This window comes from Culex quinquefasciatus, chromosome 2, assembly GCF_015732765.1.
Source record: "Culex quinquefasciatus strain JHB chromosome 2, VPISU_Cqui_1.0_pri_paternal, whole genome shotgun sequence".
Taxonomy (NCBI): domain Eukaryota; kingdom Metazoa; phylum Arthropoda; class Insecta; order Diptera; family Culicidae; genus Culex; species Culex quinquefasciatus.
In genome coordinates this window covers 14,267,858-14,294,710 of record NC_051862.1, presented here as the reverse complement: position 1 = coordinate 14,294,710, position 26,853 = coordinate 14,267,858, and the positions used below count along the sequence as shown (strand labels likewise).

The 26,853-nt window shown below is 41.7% G+C and overlaps 4 protein-coding genes across 4 annotated transcripts; 2 read left to right on the top strand and 2 right to left on the bottom strand.

Moving 5' to 3' along the window:
* Positions 1–2,600: 2,600 nt before the first annotated feature.
* On the bottom strand, positions 2,601–26,362 carry LOC6032274. Its single transcript, XM_038258382.1, has 7 exons — positions 25,928–26,362; positions 21,205–24,750; positions 20,737–21,149; positions 20,508–20,674; positions 17,243–17,346; positions 16,315–17,178; positions 2,601–3,624 (listed from the first exon to the last, which is right to left on the bottom strand). The coding sequence occupies exons 1-7, from the start codon at positions 26,265–26,267 to the stop codon at positions 2,705–2,707; spliced, it is 6,354 nt and encodes a 2,117-aa protein (XP_038114310.1). The 5' UTR covers positions 26,268–26,362; the 3' UTR covers positions 2,601–2,704.
* LOC6032272 (cathepsin B) lies at positions 8,202–9,250 on the bottom strand. Its single transcript, XM_001842856.2, has one exon. It carries the CDS (start codon positions 9,236–9,238, stop codon positions 8,276–8,278), a length of 963 nt encoding a protein of 320 aa, XP_001842908.2. The 5' UTR covers positions 9,239–9,250; the 3' UTR covers positions 8,202–8,275.
* On the top strand, positions 15,264–16,305 carry LOC6032273 (cathepsin B). Its single transcript, XM_038258385.1, has one exon. The coding sequence runs from the start codon at positions 15,273–15,275 to the stop codon at positions 16,245–16,247; it is 975 nt and encodes a 324-aa protein (XP_038114313.1). The 5' UTR covers positions 15,264–15,272; the 3' UTR covers positions 16,248–16,305.
* LOC6032276 (RWD domain-containing protein 2A) lies at positions 20,498–25,887 on the top strand. Its single transcript, XM_001842858.2, has 2 exons — positions 20,498–20,629; positions 24,937–25,887. The coding sequence occupies exon 2, from the start codon at positions 24,939–24,941 to the stop codon at positions 25,860–25,862; it is 924 nt and encodes a 307-aa protein (XP_001842910.2). The 5' UTR covers positions 20,498–20,629; positions 24,937–24,938; the 3' UTR covers positions 25,863–25,887.
* Positions 26,363–26,853: the final 491 nt, after the last annotated feature.

The following is a 26,853-nucleotide window of genomic DNA, read 5'->3' as shown; positions in this document are numbered from 1 at the left end:
TAATAATTTAATAATTTAATAATTTAATAATTTAATAATTTAATAATTTAATAATTTAATAATTTAATAATTTAATAATTTAATAATTTAATAATTTAATAATTTAATAATTTAATAATTTAATAATTTAATAATTTAATAATTTAATAATTTGATAATTTAATAATTTAATAATTTAATAATTTAATAATTTAATAATTTAATAATTTATTAATTTAATAATTTAATAGTTTATTAATTTAATAATTTAATAATTTAATAATTTTATAATTCAATAATTTAATAATTTAATAATTTAATAATTTAATAATTTAATAATTTAATAATTTAATAATTTAATAATTTAATAATTTAATAATTTAATAATTTAATAATTTAATAATTTAATAATTTAATAATTTAATAATTTAATAATTTAATAATTTAATAATTTAATAATTTAATAATTTAATAATTTAATAATTTAATAATTTAATAATTTAATAATTTAATAATTTAATAATTTAATAATTTAATAACTTTCGTAAATAATTCTTCGCTCGCTGACGGTCAGCTCGTCCACGGTTGGGACAATACACGGACTCGAGCACGGATGACCGTAGGAGGGAGCGAGAGGCGATCATACGACGAGTGATAAGGGCTGACTTCGCGATCATCATCGGCTTATCATCGTGGTCATCGACGGCGATCGGGGGAGCGGACGTCTACTCCGATTCTCTCTGAGAGGATCGGAGTAGAGGTCATCGCACGACCCGTCTTCTCAGGTCACTTGGGTTCAAGATGACCAACCAAAATTATATAACTCTAGTCAATCTCTGCCAGTCAGAGCGTCAAGGTAGGCCTAGGGACACGCACGGTGCGTGCTCCCTGGCAAGTTGTAAATATATGTAATTGTACTGTGGAATAAAAGTCTTTTACTGTTCGGTGTTAAACTTATTTCTACGGCCGGAAGCGCCTGAAGGTCGTCAGGAGAACGACCTGGAGAATTCACTGCGTTAGCCAAGGATACCAGCGTAAGCCAGCCCATCTACAACCTTCCCCCATCCGGTGTTGGGACCTGCCGCCTGACCACCCTGCTATCGAAGGCTTCTTGGTGGAAGGCGCGGTCCCCAACATTTTGGTGCCGGACTAACCTAAAAAAAAGGTTAGGTCGTTAGCTCAGTCCAGGTGTAGGAGTCGTCTCCCTGGGTCCTGCCTCGGTGGAGTCGCTGGTAGGCAGTTGGACTAACAATCCAAAGGTCGTCAGTTAGAATCCCGGGGTGGATGGAAGCTAAGGTGTAAAAAGAGGTTTGCAATTGCCTCAACAATCAAGCCTTCGAACACCTAGTTTCGAGTAGGAATCTCGCAATCGAGAACGCCAAGGCAATGCTGTAGAGCGAATAATTTGATTTGATTGATTTTGATTTTTTGAAATAATTAAGAATTTATGAATTAAATAAAATCCATGTAAATTTTTTGTAATTTTACAATGTGAGAATTCATATTTCCTTTTGCTTTTTTAGAGTCTGCAAGTTTTGGCAGTTTCAAATTATGAATTCAATTTTTTTGTTTGATAGAATTTGTAAATTCTGAAATTGTCAGCATTAGACGGAGATTTTAGCAGATTGCTAAGTGAAATTGTCATGTTTTGATAATTGGGAGTAGAACCAATTCTACCAGTTTCAGAGTGACAACAGAATCTTTCAATTTTTAATAAACCACAAATTTCAAAATTAAAATTTTAGATTGAAAAAACATAAAAACTCTAAAAAGATCTAAAGCTTTTTGAAATTCTGTAATTTTTGGCATTTTGTAATTTTGAAATTGTAATTAATGTGATCGCTCAATATTTATTGCTTGCTATATTAAAAAATGCCTTGGAACCTTTGGAAGCCTATACCGATCTAAAAAATAATAAATCTAAGTGTTAAATACAATCCGGAACATACCCTAAGAATATGAGTAGAAGATAAAAATTGAATGTATCATGTGAGTAAAAATAGCCTTTAATTGAAATATGGGAACAGCATTTGAAAATTACCCTCTCCGATCCTGCTCAAATTTGGCAGAGCTGTTGATACTATCAAAACATGCAAGAATCCCGAATTTCATCCAAATCGGACTATCAAAACATGCAAGAATCCCGAATTTCATCCAAATCGGACCACCCCCTCCAATTTTGTACATGCGCATAAACTGCTTAGGCCCACAATTTTAAGCTTTTCCAAAATGTATTTCCAGAGATATGGCAATATTAGTGTTTTTCGTCTTACTTTTACCCTATTTTTCCTATTAAATTTTTGGTTTTATACAAAATCATATACTGAAGATCAAATTCGAAGTCTGAAGTGCTGATAGGCATAGTCTGGTACACTACAAAAATTACTGCAAATATGAAGGAAATGTTAGTAAGAAACACAGGCAAATTTGACCCCAGAAAAAATGACATTTTTTAAATATTGGATTTTTTGCGAATTTTCATATTGTAGCTCGAAACAAAATCTATTGCATCTACTGCTTACTAAGATAATGCCCAAATTTCGGCAGTAGTATTGTGCAGTTTCTGCGTTATTTCCAAGTTTTGTTTTGTCATCTTTTTATGACGAAATTAAAAAAAACCATTTTGCCGCGATAACATTGATATATTTTTGTAACCAACGCGATACAAATTCAACGATAACAATTTCGCACCTTCAAACAAAAACACAAACTAAAACTATCCCCATCACGCACTTCCCTTAACGACACCCTCGATAAACGTTACATCCCGCTCCGTGACCAACGCCACCAGTTCACGCTGCTTGCCCTCCAACTTTACCAGCGCCATTTTCGTATCCCTCCCTGCCAACCTCAGCACATTGCTCGTCAGATACTCGGCAAACCCACTGACGCCCTCGTACCGATAGATGACCACCGGATGGAACCGGTCGTCCTTCACGGTGTACAGCATCAACTCCCCAACGACGGGCAGCACGCTGAACTGAATCTGCTTGGGGACGCTCGTGAGAATGGTGTGATAGCGGGTGAACGTACCGTTGGCGTGCGATGGCCGCTGATCGCGCCAGATCTGGATCGAACCGTGGTGGGCGGACTCGACGGCCGGGTCGGGTTCGGAGCTGACGGCGATGAATAGTTGGTGGTCGAATTTGGCCACCGTGAGTGAGTTTGGCGCGTGGACTTTGATCAGCTGGTTCAGTGTGAGTTGATAGTTGGGTTGGGGACGCCACACTTGGAGCAGGTCGTTCCGACTAAGCAGGACTAGGCGATTGTCTAGGTGGAGAGCTTGCTGGACGGCTGGCGTGGAGAGGGCCTGGTGGAATCGCATGTAGTACAGCAGGTTCTCCAGGTGGAGACAGTGAATCTCGAGGCCGTCTTTGATGGGTGAAAAGAGGCCCAGGCAGTCCAGGTCGAGGAGCCGGAGGGATACGACGTTCCGTGGGACGGTACTGTTGAACTCGTAGATGCTGATGAACTTGGGGGTCTTTTTGGGCAGGACCAGGTCGGGCGGTTCCAGGTCCAGGATGGTTTGGCGGTAGGAGCGTCGCGACGGGTCGAAGAATTCTACAAACAGGTGCTGCACGTAGCCAAGGGATATCCGTTTGAGGTTGGTGATGGCCATGTTGGGCGAGGTGATGGGCGGGAATCCTGGAATTAATAGTTTTGTAAAATATTTTTAACGTGTTGGGAAATTAATTTTGTCAGCGAATAAAAGTATAGAAATCATGACGGAATTTAATCACAGCAACCCGTTTGAATTTTCCACCCATGACAGCCGTCTTCCAGCTGGCACTTTCTTCTCTCGTCTGGTAACTTCCGCACATCCACGGTCCAGTAGGTCGCCGATCCAAAATCAAAAAAATCCCCCAAAAAAAGATGAAACCCGAAGAAGTCGCCTCCTCCGAAGTGTCCACCCAACCCCAGCGGTACCGCACAACCAAATCTGTCAACTCGAACCGCCACTCCAAGGACTTTTACCGGCGGTACCTGGCGCTGTGCCGGGCCAAGAACTTCCCTCCGCTGGCCGAACTGTCCCGGGTTCATGCCGGCAAAGGTCGCCAGTCGAACCAGCTGGACTTTTATGGAGACCGATTCAAGGACGCCGACTGGCGGCTGATTGTGGCGGCCCTGACGGAGGACACATCTCTTGAGATGGTCGCGATTCGACTGCGGAAGGCTCTCGGGGACGTGCTGGAAGGCAGCGGTACGGTGGGGTGTCAACGGTTGGATTTGGGCGTGGAACGGCCGGTCGTGCTGACGAAGCGACTGTTTACGCGGCTCGTGGATAGCTTGGCGCAGTTTTTGGTCGTCAATCGGAAGGTTCGGATCTTTGTGCTGGAGGGACTGCCCGTTCAGGGGCTTTACATGGCCACGCTGGTTAACGTAAGTATGGGTTGGGGCTAGATGTGTGACCTTTGCTGATGACCCTCCCTCTGTGCAGAGTCTTCAACAGAATTCCTCCATAACGGAGCTCAGCTTTGCGCGGAGTGCCATCATGGACGAGGGCGCCGAAGCGATTTGCGGGGCCGTGATGCATCTGGCCAACGTCGACACGTTGAATCTGTCCGGGTGTCAGCTGACGGGGCGAGGATTTCTCGCCGTTGCCGAGCTGATCAAGTTTCAGAAAATACAGCGGTTCGCCGACAGCTGGAAGCATTCACTGCGGTACGGTGAAGTGGACACCGCAAAAATGCTAGGGCTGCGGCACGTGCTGCTGAACGCGAATCCGCGTGCCGGAGACGATGGCCTGCAGGAGCTCACGGAAGTCTTGAAGGAAGACGAATGGATTCAGCAGGTTCACGTTCGGAACTGCGGTTTGACCGACGAGGGAGTCAAATTTCTAGTTGACTGTCTGAACGTGAACAAAACGATCGAGAAGTTCGACATCAGGGACAACGCCGCTGTATCGGAGGAAGCTTGTCGGGAGTTTTTGATCAAGCTGGGCGTTGAGCTGGAATCCTCCGACAGTGGACTCTCGTTCAAGGAATCCACGCTGGACGGTTCGACCAAGATGAAGCAATCGGAACAGATCAAGTACCTGCAGCAGCAGCTGTCCTCCGAACGTCACCGCAGCTCACAGCTACAGCTGATGATCGAACAACTGCACCTACAGCAGACGGAATACGCCACGGAGATGAACGCCCTTCGGCAGGACTACAACCGGATCGTAGAAGAGTACGGTTAAAAAATCCTCCGAAACCCCCACAAACTAATCCTCCAACCTTTCAGGCGTGAACAGCTCCTGAAGCGCGTGCAGCTCCTTCAAAAGCCAAAGCAGTCACCTCCAAGTCGCGGCAGCAACGTGCACAAGAGCAAGAGCGAACACCTGCCGTCGGTTCTGTTTGGCCGCAGATCCTCACCCCGAAAGCGTGGCAGCAAATCCGAGATGACCCTGCGCTGGGTACGCGATCGGCACGTGGGCAGCAATCGCCGACGCGCTCCACTGCTGGAGAACAAACCCATCGGAGACAGCGAACTGGTGGTGGATTCGGTGCGGCAGAAGCTGGACGGCGCGGCCCGGAAGCAGTTTGGTCAGGGAGACGCCGCCAAGGTGGACGGCTGGAGCGTGGACAAAGAGTGCTACGAGGATTACGAGGGGGAGGACGGTGACGAGTACGGAGGGGAAGACGACGAGGATGAGTTTGACGAAAGTATCAGCTCGATTTCCGGGGCGGAGCTGTTGCAAATGTTGGCGGCCAAGAAGCGGCACCACGCGACGAATCAGCAGGGAAACAGTTTTGAGTCACAGTAGGATTACGATTTTTCAATAGCTGCCGACAATGTATATTTTAAATAAATTTTCAATGAGGGTGTAAGATTACATCAGATTTTAAAAATACTTGAATCTGAGATTGAATTTCTGGGCATTCGTGGTAATACAAATATCCATCCTAGATGGTCCCGAAGTACCAAAACTTGGTACTATGGTGGCTATGGTATGGTGGTGTGTCCCTACGCTTCTTCCATCCCTGTAGATTCAGAATTGGGTTGCATGAAAACTCCGTGCTCAAACACAACCCACTTCAACGAATCATTTCTGCAGTAAACTTTACGCAGTAGGCCTGGCCCCTTTTACGCTTGTGATGTGTCAATGAATTCTAATGCAGTGGCGCACTACAAATTTCAGCAAATGACAACAAGAAGGTTATTGCAAAAAAATGGCCATTACCGGCCAGGCCAATTTAATTAATCGGATAGATTGAGTTTAAGCATGTTAATCAAACAAAAATCTTTTTTTGAACATCCAGAGGCGGATGAAACGTGGGTGTGTGGGTCTAGCTCATTTCCCCGAATGACATTTCCCCGAATGCCATTTCCCCGAAAATCAATTCCCCTAATCAGCCACATCCCCGAATGCCATATCCCCGAATATCATTTCCCATAATCGGCCATTTCCCCGAAGTGACACTTACGCCAATTGCCGATTATTTAAATTTAAATTTTCCCGAATTTTCATATCCCCTAATCATCATTTTCGCTAAAGCCTTTTTCCACGAATAACAGTTATTTTCTTTCTCAATTTTACCGAACAAACAGCTTTTTCGGGTATGCTGTTGATTAAATATTATAAATTGGGTAGTAAAGCCCTTTGTCAATTTTTATGAACAACGGTAAGAAACCATTTCTGGTAACGTATTTTTTTCATTTTTATGCAAAAAAAAAAGTTATTGACAAGACAACATTTTTTCGATGGGTCAACTATGGTCCCCTGGGAACGAGCTGTCAAGTAGTAGCTTTTCTGCCAAGGGACCATCCACAAACCACGTGGACACTTTTTTGGAAATCTCAACCCCCCCCCCCCCCTCGTGGACAATTGTCCATACAAAAAAAATCTTTTTTGTATGGATCGTGGACAATCGCCATACCCCCTAAATTGTCCACGTGGTTTATGGATGGTCCCCAAGAAGGGCCGTGAAGTGAATTTTAAAAATTGAATTATAAATCCATTTTAAATCCTTTGCGGTCGTTCAAAGGGTCATTGTACTTAGAAAAATAAGCTTTATCGTTGTGAACAATAATATCACAGATTGAGGCTTAATTTTAGGACCCAATTACAGTCCAGACTCGATTATCCGAAGGTTTGTATGGGACTTCGGATAATCGAATCACGAACATTTTTTTTTTTCTTTTTTTTTCTTTTCCTTCTTTTAAACTTAAATTTTGAGTTCTGCAACCCCATTTTAGTCAAATTTGAATAGTCGATTGCCTATTAAATAATAAAATCTGGAGTTTTTTTTGAAAAGGTCCAATAAACCAAATTTTCAGTTTTTGCTTTTTGGGTGTTTTTTGATACCCCTGACTCAAGGCGGTTTCAAAAACACCCAAAAAGCAAAAACTGGAAATTTGGTTTATTGGACCTTTTCAAAAAAAACTCCAGAAATGTATTTTTTCAATAATTCAACACCGCCATATTGGCCGCCATCTTGGATTTAAAAGTTTTAAATCACTTTAACGTACTTTTTATACTTTTCGCCAAATCCCAAACCAGCAATGTGAAAAAAAATGATCAGTGTGAACGGGGTCTGTACTACGAAAATCGCACGGTATATTTTTTAAATCATAAAAAATAACAAAACTTCTATTGCATTATTATTATCAGGTCTATAAGAAAAAAGTATTTGTGTTGAGAATATATAAAAAAAAGTCTGTAACAATATTCGTTGTATTTGAATGAATAGTATCAAACCTTTCAAAACCCCTTCCCCCCAAAAATGATACGTGTTCTGAATGAAGCCAAAAAGAAGGTTGATCATTCAGAGCCAATATGAACCTTTCAAGAAATATTATATGTAATTTGATGTGATAAAAATTGCCTTCAATTTTTTTCTTATAAAATGCTATTTCCCCAAACGCGCGCGCTCCTGGACACCGGGCATTTCCGCTTGACCGCGTTCGGGGAAATGGCATTCAGGGAAATGACTATTCAGGGATATGACTAATCGGGAAAGTGGCATTCGGGGATGTGGACGATTAGGGGAAATGGGAAATTCGGGTAAATGGAATTCGGGGAAATGACTGTTAGGGGAAGTGTCTTTTCGGGGAAGTGGCATTCGGGGAAATGTCCTTCGGTAATATGTGTTTCGGGGAAATGTCATAGATTCGGGTGTGTAAGAGCAATACTGCCGATTATCGCATAAATGTCCCATATGCAAAAACAACAACCTGAGAAAAACGCGAGTGAAATTTGTCCCACACATAAGGCTACGAGGATAAATTGGATTTTGTGTAAAACTATAGCAAGGTGTAACCTTTATTCGGCTTATCTACGTTACATTGCATGTTTACGATCCTCACCCCTCTAATACTTGGGTAGTCCGGCGTAGACAAAGTCCTCGATTCCCAGATGGTTCTCTCCACGGACAAACTTGAAGAAGCCCTTGTCGCCCCAACGTACTCCCCACGAGTTGGCAATCAGCCAGTACTTGACGCCGTTCTCAACGCCCCATCCAATGACTCGAACCGCGTGCCAACCTTCAGTCGCTCCGGTAACGTGACGGTACACACCGCTCTTGTACTGGTAGAAATCGGCAAACACCTCAAACTGTACGACCACCGGTCCATTTTGGTAGATCTCGGTCATGATTGCATTTTCGTTCCACATGACACGGTAAGCGCTGGCTCCGTACTTGAGGTCCTGGCTGTAGGCCAGCGGATATCCGGCCTGACACGTTCGGCTGCACGTCGGGAGCGGGTCGTTGACGCAGTAGCTGCCGAACGGGTACGAGTTGCATCCCTGGCCAGATTTGTACGGTCCCTCGCTGGTGAGGCCCGAGTCCACCCAGTATTGCCAGGTTTTACCCACGTAACCACCATCACACTTGAAGCAATCCGTACAGCAGGCCAGATAGTCCGTCGCTCCGAATGTGAACTGCTGTTGACCCCCGGAATGGATGCAGTAACGATCGGTGATGGCCGCGGCGGTCGACACGACGTAGCAAGATCCGCAGCAACCCTGGTCACGAATTTGGTTCAGCGAAGGGCAGTTTGGCCACTTTTGCCGCGAGTCAAAGCTCTCCGGGAGGGAGCGAACCGAGCGTTGATTCTCCAGCAGTGGTACGGCGTTGGCAACGGACTCGTTGGGACGGAGGCCCAAGCTCATGACACCAAACTTTTCCCGCTGATCGTACACTTGGGCGACCCAGGTGCGTGTGCGGGATCGGATCGCGGAAACCAGCGCGTTCTGCATCTGGTCCGAGATGCTGAACCCGGAGATTGTGCCGATGGCGAGGCAAACCACTAGTAGAATCTTCGTAAAAGCCATTTCTCTGGTGGAAGAAGACTGATAGCGAGAATGACCCGCGCAAACCGCTTTTATACGCGAAATTTCTTCCTGTGGGCTTATCATAAGGCGAAAGATGGTTTATTGGTCCCATGTAAGATCTGTTTGTTTTCTGATTATGAAACATGTGAAACTGGACCAAAAAACAATGACTGTGAATTTGGGTTGACAAAATAGAGCATAAAATTCGCAGAACTGGGCTTGGATTTGCATAATTTCAAAAACACCTCATGCAGAATAAATATATCTTGTTTCTATGCATGAGAAAAAACATTTTTTGGAAGGAAATATAAAAATGTAAAAATGCAAATTACAAGCTAAGCAATTCTTCACCAAACTCGAAAAAATAGATAAAAAATTTTTTTCACGATATTACATTTTCTCAAATCTGTATTTTTTAATTTTTTATATGTTTTAAGGCAGCGATTCTCAACGGGGGTACCGGGCCTACTTGATTTATATGGCAGGGGGTACCAGCCCAGAAGAAGGTTGACAATCGTTGTTTTAAGGAACAAAATCCCGCATATTTTAAGCCATTCAGAAGTATGGATCATAATTTTGCCGACTAGCAATGTTTTTTTTTTTCAAAATGGGACCATCCATAAACCACGTGGACAATTTAGGGGGTAAGCGATTGTCCACGCTCCATACAAAAAGATTTTTTTTGTATGAACAATTGTCCACGAAGGGGGGGGGGGGGGGGTTGAGATTCCAAAAAAAGTGTCCACGTGGTTTATGGATGGTCCCAAATAGTGATTTTCGTAAAAAAATAAATCATGTACTTAACATTTTTAACCTCATTTTTTATGTAAAATCAAATTTGCTATCGGAAAGTACTTTATATATTTTTTTTAAGTGCATCGTTTTCAAAATATAGCCATTCTAAGTTAAATTACGTCCGAAAAAATCCGGTTTTATGATTTTTTAAAAATAGTGTCCATGATTGTCCCTGATTGTTCATCCCTGAAAATATTTTTTTTTGTAATGTTCAGAAAATTTCCAACAATTTCGTCTGACAAACGTTGAAGGCTGGGCAACTGGTTGCTGAGGTACAACGGATAAAAGAAAAAGAAACAGGAAAAATTATTTTTTGCAATTCCGTCGTGGAACTACTTACTTTTTCTGTCATTCTTGAACGACGAAATAGCCTACTTTTCTGTACCAAAAATAACAGAATCGAACAGCAACACTTTTCAAAATAAATGCTGAAAAGTTCTACTTTTCAGCCCTCAAATGGGTGCTGTAAAGTTGAACTTTTCAGCACTTATTTTGATAAGTAACACTTTTCAACATTTTTTTTTATTTAAACGATTTATTGACAAAATACATGAAAATTTGACATAAAATTTCACTCAGTGTGTGTTTTTTGGAATTGCAAAAAATGTTGTATGGAACTCGTTTTTTTGCAACTTGTTGCATAAACTATTATTATTAAGTCTCATTCAAACAACCCTCTATTTTGTAATGTACTTTTTGATTGCAAATTCCATTTTACATTAAAAAATTAGGTTAAAAATTTTCAAGTACAAGATTTCAATTAAGAAAAAATCACTTTAAAAAAAATCACTTTAAAAAAAATCATACCTCGTCGGCAAAATGTAGGTCCGTGTTCCAATTTTTGCCTTTCTTACTAAAGAAAGGTATAGGTTTTACTTTAAGCCAGGACGTCATTTTCATCTTCGTAAATATGTCGATTCAGCATGAATTTTCTTCGGAAAAATCGTCAAAAAATCACACTGCATCGATTTTAGACGCTCTATCGATTCACCTTGACAGAACTCGCCTATCTCCAACCCTCGAATTTTGAGAAAATAAATTCCGTGGAGTTCGAGTGATGTCCGTGTGTGGTAAATTTTTTGCCAAATTTTGTGTCGCGTAATCCTCGGCTCCCCTATTTTCGATTTTGATTGTTCCAAGTGCATTTGAAAGCTGGTGTGCTGAACAAGGGTCATTTTGAGACCGAATTTCGAAATATCCATCTGTTTTTGGATGCAGCCAGACTTTTCAACAAAATACACAGTTTTCAAATGAAAATATGGTCAAAATTTTTCATTTTCATTTCTTTTATTTATCTCAAAAATTGCATTTTTCGAGCTCTACAACCTCCCAAATTTTCATCCAGATCCATAATCTGGTTCTGGAGTTAGAGCCGTTTGATTAACCTACCAAAAGAAAAAAAATCCCTAAAAAAAGGTAAAAGCCCACCTGGTGACCTTTGCCAACACTTTTCATTTCCGATTTTATCCGAAATTTCTTTCTACACTCATAGTACAGACCATGAGTGAGCATCTGAAACAAATTTGACGTCTATCGGCAATCCGGATCAATTTTTAGAGCGATTTACTTTTTGCCTTTCTTACTAAAGAAAGGTATAGGTTTTACTTTAAGCCAGGACGTCATTTTCATCTTCGTAAATATGTCGATTCAGCATGAATTTTCTTGTCAAGTTGAGCTTCTAATGCTGGCGCGTACTGCTGGCGCGTCTAGTTATTGGGATCCAATATACTCTAATATGTGTTGGGTGCCCTATCGATTTTCATTTGCTACTATAGATATCGTATATTTTTCGGCTCTTTAGTATTATCATTATATGCATAACTGTCCAGTATTTGTTTTGAAACCTGCGACATGAGACCATTATGCGATTTAAATTCTGTCATTTATTTTTGTTGTGTGGTGGTCTAGAGGTTTGTGTCCTAACTAATATTTTATCTAGATCAGAGGCAAAAGATTTAAATCTTGAGAAACATTGAGGTGAATTTGAAAGAGCTTTTAGAGAGTGGGGATCTTTTTAGAAAGTGGGGATCTTCTTCGAAAGTTCTTGGCTTGCTTCTTGATGTTGGGTGATAAAGGAAAGCTTTGATCGCAAGCGAGCGAGGGAGAGAACTTATATTCCTTTCCTCTCCACACTCGCGCTCACCGCACATGGCGCCTTGTTCTAAAGAGGCGATGGTGTAGAGGTATAAATTCAAACGTTGTGTTGTTGTTTTTTTTTTCGTTGCCAACTGGTGCTTCTTCTCGCTCGTGGGCAAAAAATCGCTGGCAACAGTGTCTGCGGCACATTCTGAAATGCCGCGCGGCGTGTACCTTTGAAAAAAACAGACAATACCAACACACAAAAGGGCTCGTACCGAAGCTAAAAAACCAAAACCGCGGTGTGCGTTGTCACTGGCGCATGGGAAGCTTGCTATGATCGCGTTTGACATAAACGCTTGTTTGATTACAAACTTACAAACATATTGTACGATTGAAAATATTCTTTTGGTGAAAATTGCGTTTTTTATTTCCTTTGGAAATCATATCATTTATAATACATTGCTTTCATCATAAGACTTTCTTTTGTGCTGACGTTATAAATAAACAAAGTCGATGTTATGAATTGAAAAAAGATCTACCATTGTTATATTCTTTAGTAAGAAAGGCTCTATCTCACCCCAGGTGGGATTAAATCGGGGTTTTCTGAATAGTCCTCATCAATACTTACAACTTTGCCGAAGACACCAAATCAATCAATAAAATTCCTTGAAAAGTTACAAATTTACGTACCATTTTTGTATGAACAGCTGCCAAAATTGTATGGAGACTTGTATGGGTGAACCAATGACACAAAATAGTCCGGGGACTTAGCCGAATGGTTAAGCGATCTGCCTTTTAAGCAGACGATCAGGGATCGAATCCCGCCCGGTCACCTCGCCACCGATTTTTCGGTGGCAACTTGAACCCCCTGCTCCCTCTGGGAAGAAAGGAAGACTCGTCCAACAAGACCCCCAGGACATCATTAACATCCATCAAGACGAAGAACAATAGATCTCGGATCTATAAATAGACGCACGGCTCCGTGATGGCAAGGCCGATTGAGCCAGTTAGGGTATAGGTTAAGATAGAGGACAAAGAATAAAAAATAAAAAAATGACACAAAATGGCTTCTTTAGTGATAGAAAAGGCCCCCACAAAGTTTGACCCAAATGAAAAAAAATACTAAAAATGCTAGAAGGTGATTGTTCGGCAATTGTCTACGCCACACTTTTTTTAGGTGGCCCAGAAAAATGGTTTCTGAAGTTACAAATAATTTAAAATGTAGATTTTCACTATTCAATATTTAGTAGAATCAGTTTTTTAATGAGTCTTTTTTTAATTACTATTTTTTCCTGAATAATTATAACCTTAACTAATACTTACAGTTTTGCCAAGATACCAAATCGATAGAAAAATTTCTTCTGATATAGGTTTTCGAATATTTACAAAACATTTTTGTATGAAAAGCTGCCAAAATTATATAAAAACTCGTATGAGAGCAATTCTCTGAGATTTTGGTCATTTTTTTTTTGTTGTATTTTTTAATCCTGCTGAAACTTTTTTGGTGAATTGAATTCATGTCTCACCCAAAACAACCCACCATTTTCAACGTCGATATCTTAGCAACTAATGGTTCGATTTACAATGTTAAAATATGAAACATTCGTGAAATTTTCCGATCTATTCGAAAACAATATTTTCAAAATTTTAAATCAAGACTAACATTTCATAAGGACCAAACATTCAATATTACGCCCTTTTGAAATGTTAGTCTTGATTTAAAAAATTATTGTTTTCGAAAAGATCGAAAAATTTCACGTATGTTTCATATTTCAACATTGAAAATCGGACCATTAGTTGCTGAGATATCACCATTAGAAAATGGTGGGTTGTTTGGGTGAAACTTGGAAAACATCAATTTTCCTGTTTTAAACCTTTGAATGGCAATATCTCAACAATTAAGGGTCGTATCAACAAAGTTCAATAAAGCAAAATATAGAGAATTTTCTCAGCTTTTCAAAAATATTTTTTTTTCAGAAGTGGGCAAACATGGGCACTTATTTAAAAAAATGAATAACGACGACTATTTTGAAAAAAAAGTTACCAAAAATGCTATAACTTGAAAACGGTGCACTTAATCAAAATTTCACTGAAGTACTTTTTGATTGCAAATTCGATTTTACATCAAAAAATTAAATTGAAACATTTTTACAACCAAAAAATCATAACACGGTCAAAGATTTTTGCCAATTCTGGAAAAATTGGCATGTGATGTCTTCTAAAACATATCAGAAAATAAAAAAATAAAAATAGTGTTTTTTTGCAAATCAAGTTTTAGTAACAAAAAGTGAAATTTAAAATTACCAAAAAAAAATTTACCGCGTATAATTTTTTTTCAGTGTAGTCCTTTTACCTACAACTTTGCCGAACACACCAAATCAATCAAAATATTCCTTCAAAAGATACAGATTTTTGAATTTTCACATATCATTTTTGTATGGACAGCTGCCAAATTTGTATGGAAAATTATATGAACGAACTAATGATGCAAAATGACTTCTTTGGGCTTACCGAAGGCACCAAAAAAGTTTCAAAAATACAAAAATTGAAATTATAGAAAACAGAGCGATCCGTAGAGAACTGCTTATAAGCAAAACAATGATGCAATTTATCTCGCTTACTTTTTCAAAAGGCCGTATGTACATAGGAAACCCATGGCACATTGGTTGTTTTGAAAAAGTAGTCTAGATATATTCTTTGGAATTAAGGTTTGGCCCTCCAAAAAGCTTGAATAATTAAAAAAAAAAATCAGCCGATTTTGTGAAGGATTGATTTTAATGGTCACTCCATGACTTTGGTATTTATATTTATTTAGTGAAATACACAATCTGCATAGAAACAAAACCCAATCTTTTGTCCCAAATTGTTTTTTTTGAAATGATGCAAATATTAGGTCTAAGTCCTAGAATTTTATGCCACAATAAACGACCCGAATGGAAAGAAATTATTTATTTGTTCTCAAGGCACATGTTTTTAATCAGAAAACAAACACCTTTCTACATGAGATACACGCAAAACAAATATGCTAACCCTCATGAGCCAAAAATTATGATCTAATAAACCATCTTTCGCCTCATGATAAGCCCGAAAGGAGGAGATTTCGCGTATAAAAGCGGTTTGAGCAGGTCACTGCCACCATCAGTCTTCATCACCCGGGAAAATGGCTCTCTCTAAAGTTCTACTAGTTCTGTGCCTCATCGCCGCCATCGGCTCCATCTCCGGGCTCAGCATCACGGACAAGATTCAGGAAGCGCTGGTGTCCGCCATCCGATCGCGTGCCCGCTCCTGGGTCGCCCAGGTGTACGATCGGCCGGAAGAGTTTGGCGTGATGAAAATGAGCCTCGGTCTGAACGAGTCTGAACTCAACAGTCTGCCACGGCTGCAGAATCAACGCTCGGTTCGCGCCCTGCCGGCGAGCTTTGACGCGCGCCAAAAGTGGCCTTACTGCCCATCGCTGAACCAAATCCGCAGCCAGGGATCTTGTGGATCGTGCTACGCCGTGTCGACTGCTGCGGTCATTACCGATCGTTACTGCATCCATTCCGGGGGTGAACGGCAGTTCTACTTTGGATCAACGGGCTACCTGTCCTGCTGTACGGACTGTTACAAGTGTGACGGTGGCTACGTGCACAAAACTTTTGATTACTGGGTGAAGTATGGTCTCACCAGCGGGGGACCGTACCATTCTGGGCAGGGTTGTAAGCCGTACCCATTTGGCGGCGCTACCCAGGATGTGAACATCGTTCTGAAATGCGATCGCCAGTGCCAGGCCGGATATCCGCTGACCTACAGCCAGGACCTCAAGTATGGAGCCAGTTCGTACATTCTCCCATGGGGAGACGAAAATGCGATGAAAGCCGAGATCTATCAGAACGGTCCGATTGTTACGTCCTTTGATGTGTATGGCGATTTCTTCCAGTACAGGAGCGGAGTGTATCGACACGTTACGGGTGCATACAAAGGTAGTCACGCGGTTCGAGTCATTGGATGGGGCGTTGAGAACGGAGTCAAGTACTGGCTGTGTGCCAACTCGTGGAATGAGCGATGGGGCGAAAATGGCTTCTTTAAGATTGTCCGTGGCGAAAATCATGTGGGAGTCGAGGACATTAGCTATGCTGGACTGCCCAAGTATTAGAAAGGGGATAAGATTGTAACTCACAAAAGTAGTGAATAAAGTTTGGAATGATTAAATCAGCACGTACCTTTAGCAACCCGAAACTGGCCGTCCTTTTTGTTCCAGCGGTAGAACTCTACCGCGGTGCGATTACCATCGTCCACGTGGGCCGCCAGCAGCTCAATCGGACTCGGTGACAACGGCAGCGTGATCGTGATCACATCACGAAACCGTCCCGCCAACGGTTTGATCCGCTCGTAGTGACTCAAATAAGGCGTCTTACTGTGCAGCGTCTCCACCAGCGACTGTCCGACCATGTCCAAACTGCGCAACTTTGACTCGTACTTGCTCAGCTGATCACCGTACTCGACCTCCCGCAGCAGCTGGTTGATGTTAACACCGAAGATGGTGTTATTCCCAGTGTCCACATTCTGTGCCTGCAACGTTCTCGTCAACGTCACCGGCGTCCGAATCGTCAACGTTTCCTGGTTTCTCCTGGCCAAGTTCGCCATAAACTCGTCAAAGTTCTTGCCGTTTATCGTCTCAACCTCCAACTCCTCAATCGAAGACGGATAAATCAAATTCAACTCAGGAAACTTTGTCCGCAGCGTCAAATCCCCTTTAATCGTCTGCGGAACCGACTTCAACAGCAGATGCTCCCGGTCAAAGGTCACATTGTTCACCAGTCCAAGCACTTCAATATCCCCCAGAAACGTGGCCGCCTCAACCGTGGTCACACCCTCGATCGTATGATTCCGGCTCTTGCGAACGGAATTCGCGAACCACTCGTTGATATCGACCCCCTGGATCAGGCACGGATCGGGACAGATGATGTTGTGAACATGCAGGTTGTCGAACTGCTTCGGAGCGGTGAAGACCACATCGGTGGCGTCCTCCCAGAGAATGTCCCGGCGCAGATCGAGGCCGTTTAGCGTGGTCAGATTGAAGGGTCCTGCGGTTTGGAGGGAAGGTAAGGTAATCAACTAACTAACTAACTAATTTGTGACAAATTTTACCTCGAACTTCAACATTGTGGAACGTCCAGTTGCCGGTGATTGTCTGCGGAACGTCTTTCTTCAGCACGTGTTTGTCAAAGTCGACGATGTCGATTCCTTTTGAGCTGAAAAAAAAACGGTTTCCATCAAAATTCAGAATTATGCTCTCAAATAACAAAAATTGTAAAAAGACTCTTTCAAAATCCCTATTTTTTTATGATATTTTCTGAAATCCGATGCCAAAACTAATGGCTTTGGTTGGAGTCGAGATACATAAACTTCATAAAATATTTGTAATGAAAAAAAAAAAATATACTTCATAAAGTTTTTTCTCAACTTTAGACAATTTTAATTTTTTTTTAATTTAGAAGTTTTTTAAAACTAATAATTTTTTAAATCGGAAATTTTGAAAATTTAGGAAAAAAAACAAAATTCAAACATTTTTCGGAATCTAGAATTTACTAAAACTAAAAATTTAGGAATCTTTGAAAATTATTTTTTTTAAATAAAAAATATTCAATATTTAGGATTTAAAAAAAATCTAATTAACAAAAATATTTAAAACTAGAATTCTAAAAATTCAGATTTCTGAAAATTAGAATTTAGAAAATAAGATTTTTTAAAAAATATTTTTTCTTTATATTTTAAAATTTAGACATTTTTTTAAATTTAAACATAAAAAAACAGATTTTTTAAATAAAATTTTATAAGTTAAGATATTTTAAAATTTTTTGAATTAATTTTTTTATTTGGGAATCAGATTTTTTATAAATTTAAAAATATTAAAGTTTTGGGATTTTGACTTTTTTTAATGTAGACATTTTTAAAATTTGAAAAAAGAGATTTTTTTAATTTCTAATTTTTTGAAATTATTTTTTTTGAGTTACTTTTGTTTATAAATTTTAAAATTCTTAAATTTTTAGATTTTTTTTTTTATTTGGGAATTAAAAAAAAAAGATTTTTTGAAAATTTGTTTTTTTGAAAAACAGAACGTTACAAAATTAGGAATTTTTAAATTTTTTTTTTATTTTGAAATTTTCGAAATTTAGACGTTTTTAAAGTTTAGGCATTATAAAAATTATTTTTTTTCAAGATTTTACTTTTTTATTAAATTCTAGACTTTTGAGATTTATTTTTTGAATTCAAGACATTTTTAAAATATGGAAGCTTTTAAAATCTAAAATGTTCTGATTTTTTTTTATTTGGGATTTAATATTTTTTAAGTTCAGGATTTTTCGAAAATTAGAATTTTTGAAAACTGGCATTTTTGAAAATTAGAATTTTTGAAATTTATTAAAATTCAGAAATTTTTTAAATTAATAATTTAAATTTTTTTTAAATAAATTATATAGAAAATCTAGAAGCTTTTACTATTTTTAAATTTTATAGATTTTAAAATAATGTTTTTTTTTAAATTTCTTAGTTGAAAAAATAGTATTTTTATCAATCTTTAACATTTTTAAATTTAAAATCTTTGAAATTATAGTTTGTTTTTTTTTCAAATAATTTTGTTAGTTTTGTATTTATAAATAATCCTTTGAATTTAGTGAAGCGGTCGTGGCTGACTGGTTTCGGTGTTCGCTTTGTAAGCGAATGGTTCTGGGTTCGATTCCCATCTGCTCCCAACGAGAAAGTTAAGTGCATAGAAATTTGAAATGATGAATATGAACGAAAAATCAAAGTCGCTCAAGACGGGATTCGATCCCCCGTCCTTTGGATTGGTAAGCAAAAATGCCAACCACTAGGCCATATGACGACTTGGTGAGCGTGGACTAGAATTAGAAATGCTGTTACAGAGAGCGAGTTGTGGCGCTATAACCACGGCAAATAGTTTGTGTTTTTTTAATTCTTTAAATTTATGTTTTTATATTTTAAAATTTATTGTTAGTTTAAAAACAATAAAATTCTAAAACAATTGACGATTTGAAAAAAAAGTAAAACTTGGAAAATGACATTTTAAAATATTAATTTAATTTTGGGATTTTTAGATTTATTTTTGTAATATTTTTAACATATTGGATTGCACAAAAACTATTTTTTGAATCGCTTTGAAATTTTGGAATAAAAAATATTAACTTTAAATTTTTGAAATAAAAAAAAATGTAAAAAGCTTAGAATTTCGATTTTTAAGAACAATCATCGGAATTTGTCGATGGCGTAAGAGCAATAACGATCGAATGATCTCAATCTAATATTGTCAAATTACAACCGTTTACAAATTACGATCGTAATGTTTTTGATTCAGAAATCTCAAATGTGAGTCGAGAATTTAATATCGAAGTATTTGGTTATCAATAGCTAAATATCTGATAAATTTCGCAAAAAACAAAAACTCAAATTCAGATTGTGAAATTTACGAAAGATATTTTGGAAGGATTAGGTTTGAATTAATGAACGAAATACAAAAAAATCCTTGTTTTTCTCTGAATTACATTGAATATAACATTACTTTTTATCTGTTTCTCGATCTAACGAGAGTTTTGACAAAAATATCATTTGTTTGATTGCCAAGTATAATTTAAAAAAGAAATACATTTGCATCACCAAACCTCTATGAAACGGCTCATCACATTAAATGTGTAGTTGTTTTATATTTATGTAATTAAAAATGAATTGAAATTAATTGATTTTGATGACCAATGCATTTGGTTTCAAAACGTTTTGAAAAAAAAAACTGAATCTATTCCAATCGAACAGGAAACCACGTGCTCTGAGAAACCAATTCGACACCTTATCAACTTTCACCCGGCGAGTACACCAAAACTCTCACCACCACACCCACAACAGAGCACGAGGCGCGCTACATCTGACAGCACCTTCCTCAATGATACTGGGCAAGGAGGAAAGAAGGGGAGGGTTGGTGGGCGGGCAGGTGAGATTTGTTTTGATCTGGTCGTCCACTCCATTCGCGCGTAGCTGCTGGTGTGACTTGTATCAGCGCCTGCTACGCGGTCAATTTTTCGTCAAAATTCATTGATAAAAGTTGGTTTGTGTAAGAGCAGCAGTGAATGGCGATGTGGAGCTGATCCATTGAAGGTATTTTGGTTAATGAATAAAGCTGAATTTCATTCAAGATGTGCTAAATTAATGCTAATTTAATTACAGATTGTTTTATAGATGGCTAAATTTTGGGTGGTGAGATTAAACTGGTAAGATCACGCCGAATCTGGATGGGAAATCCGCGTGGATGAAATAAAGAATCAAGGAAATTTTAAAGATTCAGTTCAGGTTGACACGTATGCAAAGACAGACTAAAAAAATCATTTCTTTTTTAGGAAAAACTCACTCAATCGATCCCTTTAGCAGTCCGCCGAGCTCAACACTGCGAGCGCTCGTCGCCTTTCGGAACCGCACCGGACCCTTGAAGATCAGTGGAGTCGTCACATTCTGCGCCTTGGAAACGCTGAGGTAAGTTTGCGCAATCTCCGACAAGTTCAGGTTGTTAATGGGACCCTGTGAGAATTGGGATATTTTAATTAACAGTGTTCCGGAATATCCACTCAAGACATTCGTACCTTGGCGTGAACCCAGCTAGCAAAGTGTGCATTCTCGAAGCGATAATTCCCGGTTAGCACCTCGTCCCGGTTGGCGAGCCACACGTCCCGATGGAGCTGCTCCAGATTGTACCCGTTCAGGGTGACGATCTCCGGTTGAACTTCAAAGTGCGCGTTGCCGTACACTTCCACATTCATAGGACGGTCCGGAGTGCTGCCAGTGGCGGTGGTGAACTCACGCAACTTGGCGTAGTTCATTCCGTTGAGGGTGTGGGAGACGTGGATTTCGCCCGAGACTAGCAGATTGCCGTCGATTTTTATCTCCTCGAGCTGTTGAGGATCCGATGCTTGGTCGAGCAGGACGTCGGTGGCCAGGTTGAGTCCGGATACCAGACCATTAACGGTAACCGGCTGGTACGAAACGACTCCTTCGTCTGAAATTGGTAGAGTTTAAGTTGATGTTCAGCACAACTAATCCAAGCTACTTACGGAAAATCGCATGCGGAACTCGCTCGTTCTGGTCCAGATAGTACACGTTCTGAGCCAACTCGTCCAACTTTACCCCGTTGACGAACCCATCCACGTAAGTCCTTTCCGCGATCACGTGTTCAAAGATCTGCGGTGCCGTAAAGGTCTGGTTGTACTCGTTCAGCAACCAAGCCCGGCCAAACTCCTCTCTCCGAACTCCGTTGATGGATCCGTTGAAGAACACGTTCCGCACCGTGATTGGATGCTTCAAAATCAACGTCTCCTCAATGACTATGTCCTGTTCTAGCGGATCGCTGATCTTCTGCAGACCCATCAGATCTACCCCGTTGAGTGAGGCTTGATCGAGCAGCACTAGCTCGCGCACTTGAACATTTTGGAATCGCTTTGGCCCGGTCACCAGCACCGTCTCATTACCCAAACCACAGCCCGGACGTTGCAGCGTATCGCTAAACATCCAGTCCAGATTGTACCCAAATATGGTCGAATTGGTCGCTTCCAAATTACCAACATTCAAGTTTCCGTTTACCGTCAACCGACAGTTCTCCATCCTCACATTCGCCTTGATCTTCTGCTTCGAGTCCGTAGTCAGCAGCGTGTCCAGTGGACGACCCTCGAAGAGCGTCTCCTGGGCTACCACATGACTTGCTACCACCTCTTTAAAGTGGATTGTACCCTCAACCACCTGATCACCGGTTCGTTTCAGCACCGTTTCATTCAACACCCTCAAATCGACCTGGTTGATCATGGCTGCGTCCACGTGGCCACCTCGAATCTTCAAATCCCCACGGAACGTCTTCTTCCCCGTTATCTGCTGCACCCGGTCCGAGTTGATCGGGATGAAATCGTTCGGGTTGAGCCCGTTCAAGTCGGTGGTGAACGCGTTCTCCACTATCAACGGCTTCGTGAAGGTGAAATTCTGGTAGGACCCCACCGCGTTCAACGGGAGACCGTGCTCGTAGAGGTTGACGAAGTTGTACGTCCGACTGGCGCCGAAGATGTTTGACGTGTTGAGCAGACGCTCGATCGTTACGTCGCCGGTTATTTCAAAGTCTCCCTCCAGGTAGACGTCCTGGTTGATCGTCGTAACTGGATTGAGCTTGCTCAAGCTGCTGCTGTTGATCTTGCCCTGCAGGAATATCGGACCCAACAATTCAACGTAATCGAAAGTCTTCGTCCCCGTGATCAACTGTGGTTCCTTGGAATCCCTTAGCAGCACCTGCAGCTCATCGTCGATCACCGGAATGTGGTTGATGCGATCGTACAGCTGAACGTTGTCCATCTGAACCGGCTTCAGAAACTGCACGTCCTGGCGCACCTTAAAGTCCGGGTACTCGCTGGTCGGCTCCGTTAGCACCAAAAAGTTCAAATCGATCCCCGACAGTCGATTGTTCGGCGCCGTCACATTGTCCACGACAATGTTGTCAAAGTTGAACGGTGCCGTAATCACCTGATCGCCAACCGTCTTGAGCGCGTACTGATCGATGTACGCCATGTCCACGTCGTTCGTCAAACCCGTCAAAGTCAAGTTCTTCACGCGAATCTCACGCAGTCGCGACGGATAGTCCTGCTGGGCGGAACGCGACCGCGATCGCAGCTTGGAAGCCTGCTCAATAAGCGCCGTGACCTGCTCCACGTCGGTGTTGTTCAGCTTGGGCGTCACCAAATTCTTCACCACCAAGTGATCCACGTACATGGTTTTGGCGGAGAACGTCTGATCTGCACCGTTTATCAACACGTTATCCGGCGTGAAGCGAATGCCGTCGATCAGGTTATTTACGAACAAATCACCTCTCACTTCCACCTCGCTTACGTGCAAATCTACATCTTTCAGCAATCGAGGATCACCATTGGTACGCAGCAGTGTTTCGCTAGCGTACCCATTCAAGAACTTAACATCCAATCGATCGTCTACTATCAGTCGATCGACATTTATTATTTCATCCTCGTCCGTTCCGTTCATCGGCGGTTGCCGCTCGTCGTTGATATTGCGAGCGTTCAGATCTTTGACCAGTGCACCGGTCGCGATCACCTGCGGTACCTTCAAGTCCCCGCGCACCTCCAGCGTCTCGTTCAATCCCAAGCTGTCATCGATGATCGCTTTAAGCTTCTCCACTTTTTGCTTCAACCCCTCCAGCTGGTTGTGAACACTGTTCAGGTAGTCGAACGTCCGCTGATCGAACACGAACCCACCCGTGTGCAACACCTTCGTCCGCAAGTGCTCAACCGTCGATCGCTTCACCTCAACGTCCTTGTCGAGCTTGATCGTCCCATCGTCCACCTTCGGCAACGCTTTCAACTTGTTGTAAATCTCCTCCAGGTTCATCTGTGACAACCGATCCGTCGTTTCCCCGCACCAGCTGATAAACTGCCCGTAAACCTCCTTCAGATCGTTCTCCACGCCATACATCGGCGTAAAAATGTTCGTCGTACTGCCAAACAGGTTCTTATTCGCGATCACGATCACACTGGCGTTGATAATGTGCCGATAAACGCGCATGTGCGAAACTCCCTCGGCGAACGCTTCTCGCGTGTAATCGATCCTCGACGGAGCAAACTTCCACCCGTCGTACTCGTAAATCTGCAGCGGTTTCCCTTTGCAACGAATCAGCAGCAAAAACTCCCCGTTCTCCCGCATCACCGGCAAGAACTGCTGCACCCGGTGCAGCTCAAACTTCTGAAACGGCACGAAGAACCCGTCGATGAACTTGTACACGATCGAGTGCTGGTCGTAGTCCAGCTTCTTCCGGTTCTTCTTCCCGGCTCGCGAGTTTCCCGTCACCAAAAAGTGCTCCCTCACATCGCCCTGATCGAGGAAGAAGTACGCAATGTCCGAGACCGAGTAAACGTAAATCTTCTGGTGAAAGTCAAACTTTTGCCGCTCGTAGTCAAACTTGAACACGTCCGAGAACGTGTCCTCGTCCACCGCTTCGTCGTTCATCTGGTTGGCGATCGCGATAAACAGCGTCTCCGCGATCATGAACGGTTCGATGTGTATCGAGTTGTAACACGGCAGTTCGTCGATCGCGTCAAAGTGATACCCGGACCACCGGTACAGCGGGCACACGTTCGCCACGCTCTCGTCCAGGTTCGTGTACGTGTGCGTCAGGTAGATGTGATTGCCGTGCGTCCACATGTGCACCGTGTTCTGGTTCGATTGGCTAAACTTCTGCACGATCTCCGTCGTCCCGTTCTCCTGAATCTGGAAGATCGGCGACCCGTCGTCGATCCCTCGGTGGTTCAGCGGTGAATCCTGGTGGCGCGCATTATCGTAATAGTTTACAATTGCCACGAAACCCAACGAGGCGTTCGAAATGCAGTCCATATTCCGGGCCAGGATCGCGGTGTACTCCTTGAACTTTTGAAACTGGCCTTCCTCCCGCACGTAGAACGACACGACGGTGTGGTTGGAGTAGCTTTCCTTCGATTTGCGGATGTGTAGCGATGCAGCAAACACTTTCGTACCGACTTTCAGCAGGCAGATGTCCAGAGGGAAGTTGACCGGAACGTAGCCACGCTCATGGAAGCCCTTGAGGAAGCGGCGTTCGCCTTGAAGAGATTTGAAAAATACAATTTTTTTTTTATTGTTCAAGTGAAACCAATCCAGCTGAAACTTTGGTTACACATTTACAACCTTACACACACAGATCAGTTTTTTATTCTATGTCGATTTGTTTAGGTTATAGAAAAATGACCTCAACTGGAACCCTAAAAAAAATCAAACTTCCATTCTAGCCATGGACGCCGCCGCCGCCGAACAACTCCAGGAACAGCTCCTGCGCGACTGCCTCCGCAAACAGCTGGACGAGTTCCACATGCTTGCGTCGATCTTTTGCAGCCCGGGCGAACTGCACGTGGACGACTACAGCTTCGTGGACAACATTGGCGCGTACATCAACGGCGAAACGGGTCGCCTGAACGCCAAGCTGGACTACCAGCTGAATTTACCCCTGCTGGAGGAACAGCGGGTACAAATACGGATCGAACTACCTCATCTCTATCCGGGGCTGGAGATTCCCTGCTTTGTGGTACGATCGGCATGTTTTCCACGCGATCAGGAACGAATGATCACGCAGAGAATCGAGGAGTACATCGAGCGGGAGGTGCTCGATTCCAGTGAACCGTACGTGTTTCAGGTCGTTTCGTGGATTCAGGACAACTTTGTCGAGTTGACCAAATTTCACGAACCGTTGAAGGTGAGCGAAGAGGGTGGCAGTGCAAAGTCCGCTTCGGTGATCTTTGAGAGGTTATGGATTTACTCACACCACTTGAAGAGTAAAACTAAAAGACAAACGATCCTCAAAACCGCAAAAGACCTTGATCTTACGGGCTTTTCGAGGCCTGGTAAACCGGCGATCATCTGCGTTGAGGGGCGGCAGCAGGACACGCAGGAACTTTGGCGCACCATTCGGCCGATGAAGTGGCAAAAGATCCAGGTCAAGCTGGCTGAGACGGAGCTGGTTGAGGGGGGTCTTGAGGCGATTGCGGGCAAGCGGAGGTTCTCCGGTTTTCGCGAGGAACTGCTCACCGAAGTGGACGACGAAAACGACGAAGAAGTGCCGATGAGCATGAGTTTGTTCATGAAGTTTCTCGATCGGCACGATTGTGGTTACATTAGGAAGGAAATTTTTGGTTTTGAGCAGGCGGAAAATGATTTATAGAAAATATATATTTTTTTGCAATTTACAACTTATTTAACCCTTCCCCAAATCAAGAGAAATCCTACCTCCAGCGGTATCCGCCTCGATCAGCTGCTCGTCCACATTTTTCGACTCTCGCTTCACCCGGTCGGTTGTTCCAGATTCACCAACGCCTGTAGATCGTACAAACCCGCGGATTCGTTGATCCATGCGGGCCTCCTCTTCCGGAGAAAGTTCTGCGCTTCCATCGAGGCCTTCGGCGCGAAAGTCCGCCAGCAGATTTTTGTAGAACACTTCTTTCAGCTGGGACAGTTCGGAGGCATCCTCGGAGGAGGGTTCACCATGCACGAGCAAGAACGGTAATCGGACCGCGCAGATTAGTATCACCACCAGAATGAAGTTAAATATTAGCGGCAACGAAAACATTTTTCGACCAAATTAAGCCGACATTGCAGCCAAGTGGAAAATGTATGTTCTTGCGAGCTCAACAACGTGGAGAGGACTGGTGGCCTTGATCATGAGGCTAGTGGAACAATAGAGGGTTATTGCTTTGTGCATGGTTTGGGTTAGAAAATGAAGAGAGCTATTATCACAAAAAGATTCAAAGGTGAACACAAGATCTCAATTTGATTGTATGAGTTCATCATTTGATATTTTATTTTCCAGAAAATATCTTCAAAAATTGTTCTAAAATATGGGTTTTCAAATGATACAAACATTTCAACAGTTGTGAAACAATTTTTGAAAATACTAATCAAAATCACAAAACTACATAAAAAAAACTACTACGAAAAAAAAAACATTAAATTTTTGTTTTGTTTTTCAATGTGGGTATCAAATAATTGGGATTTTTTCTTACCCCAATCGGTGGTAATAATATTTTTTGTAAAATACTCAAAATTTCTACGTATTATTGACAAAAATATATATAAAAAAGTTTCTGACGTATCAAATGATCGAGATTTTGTCATACAGTTTAATGAAAAAATTTTATTTGGAAATACTCAGAATT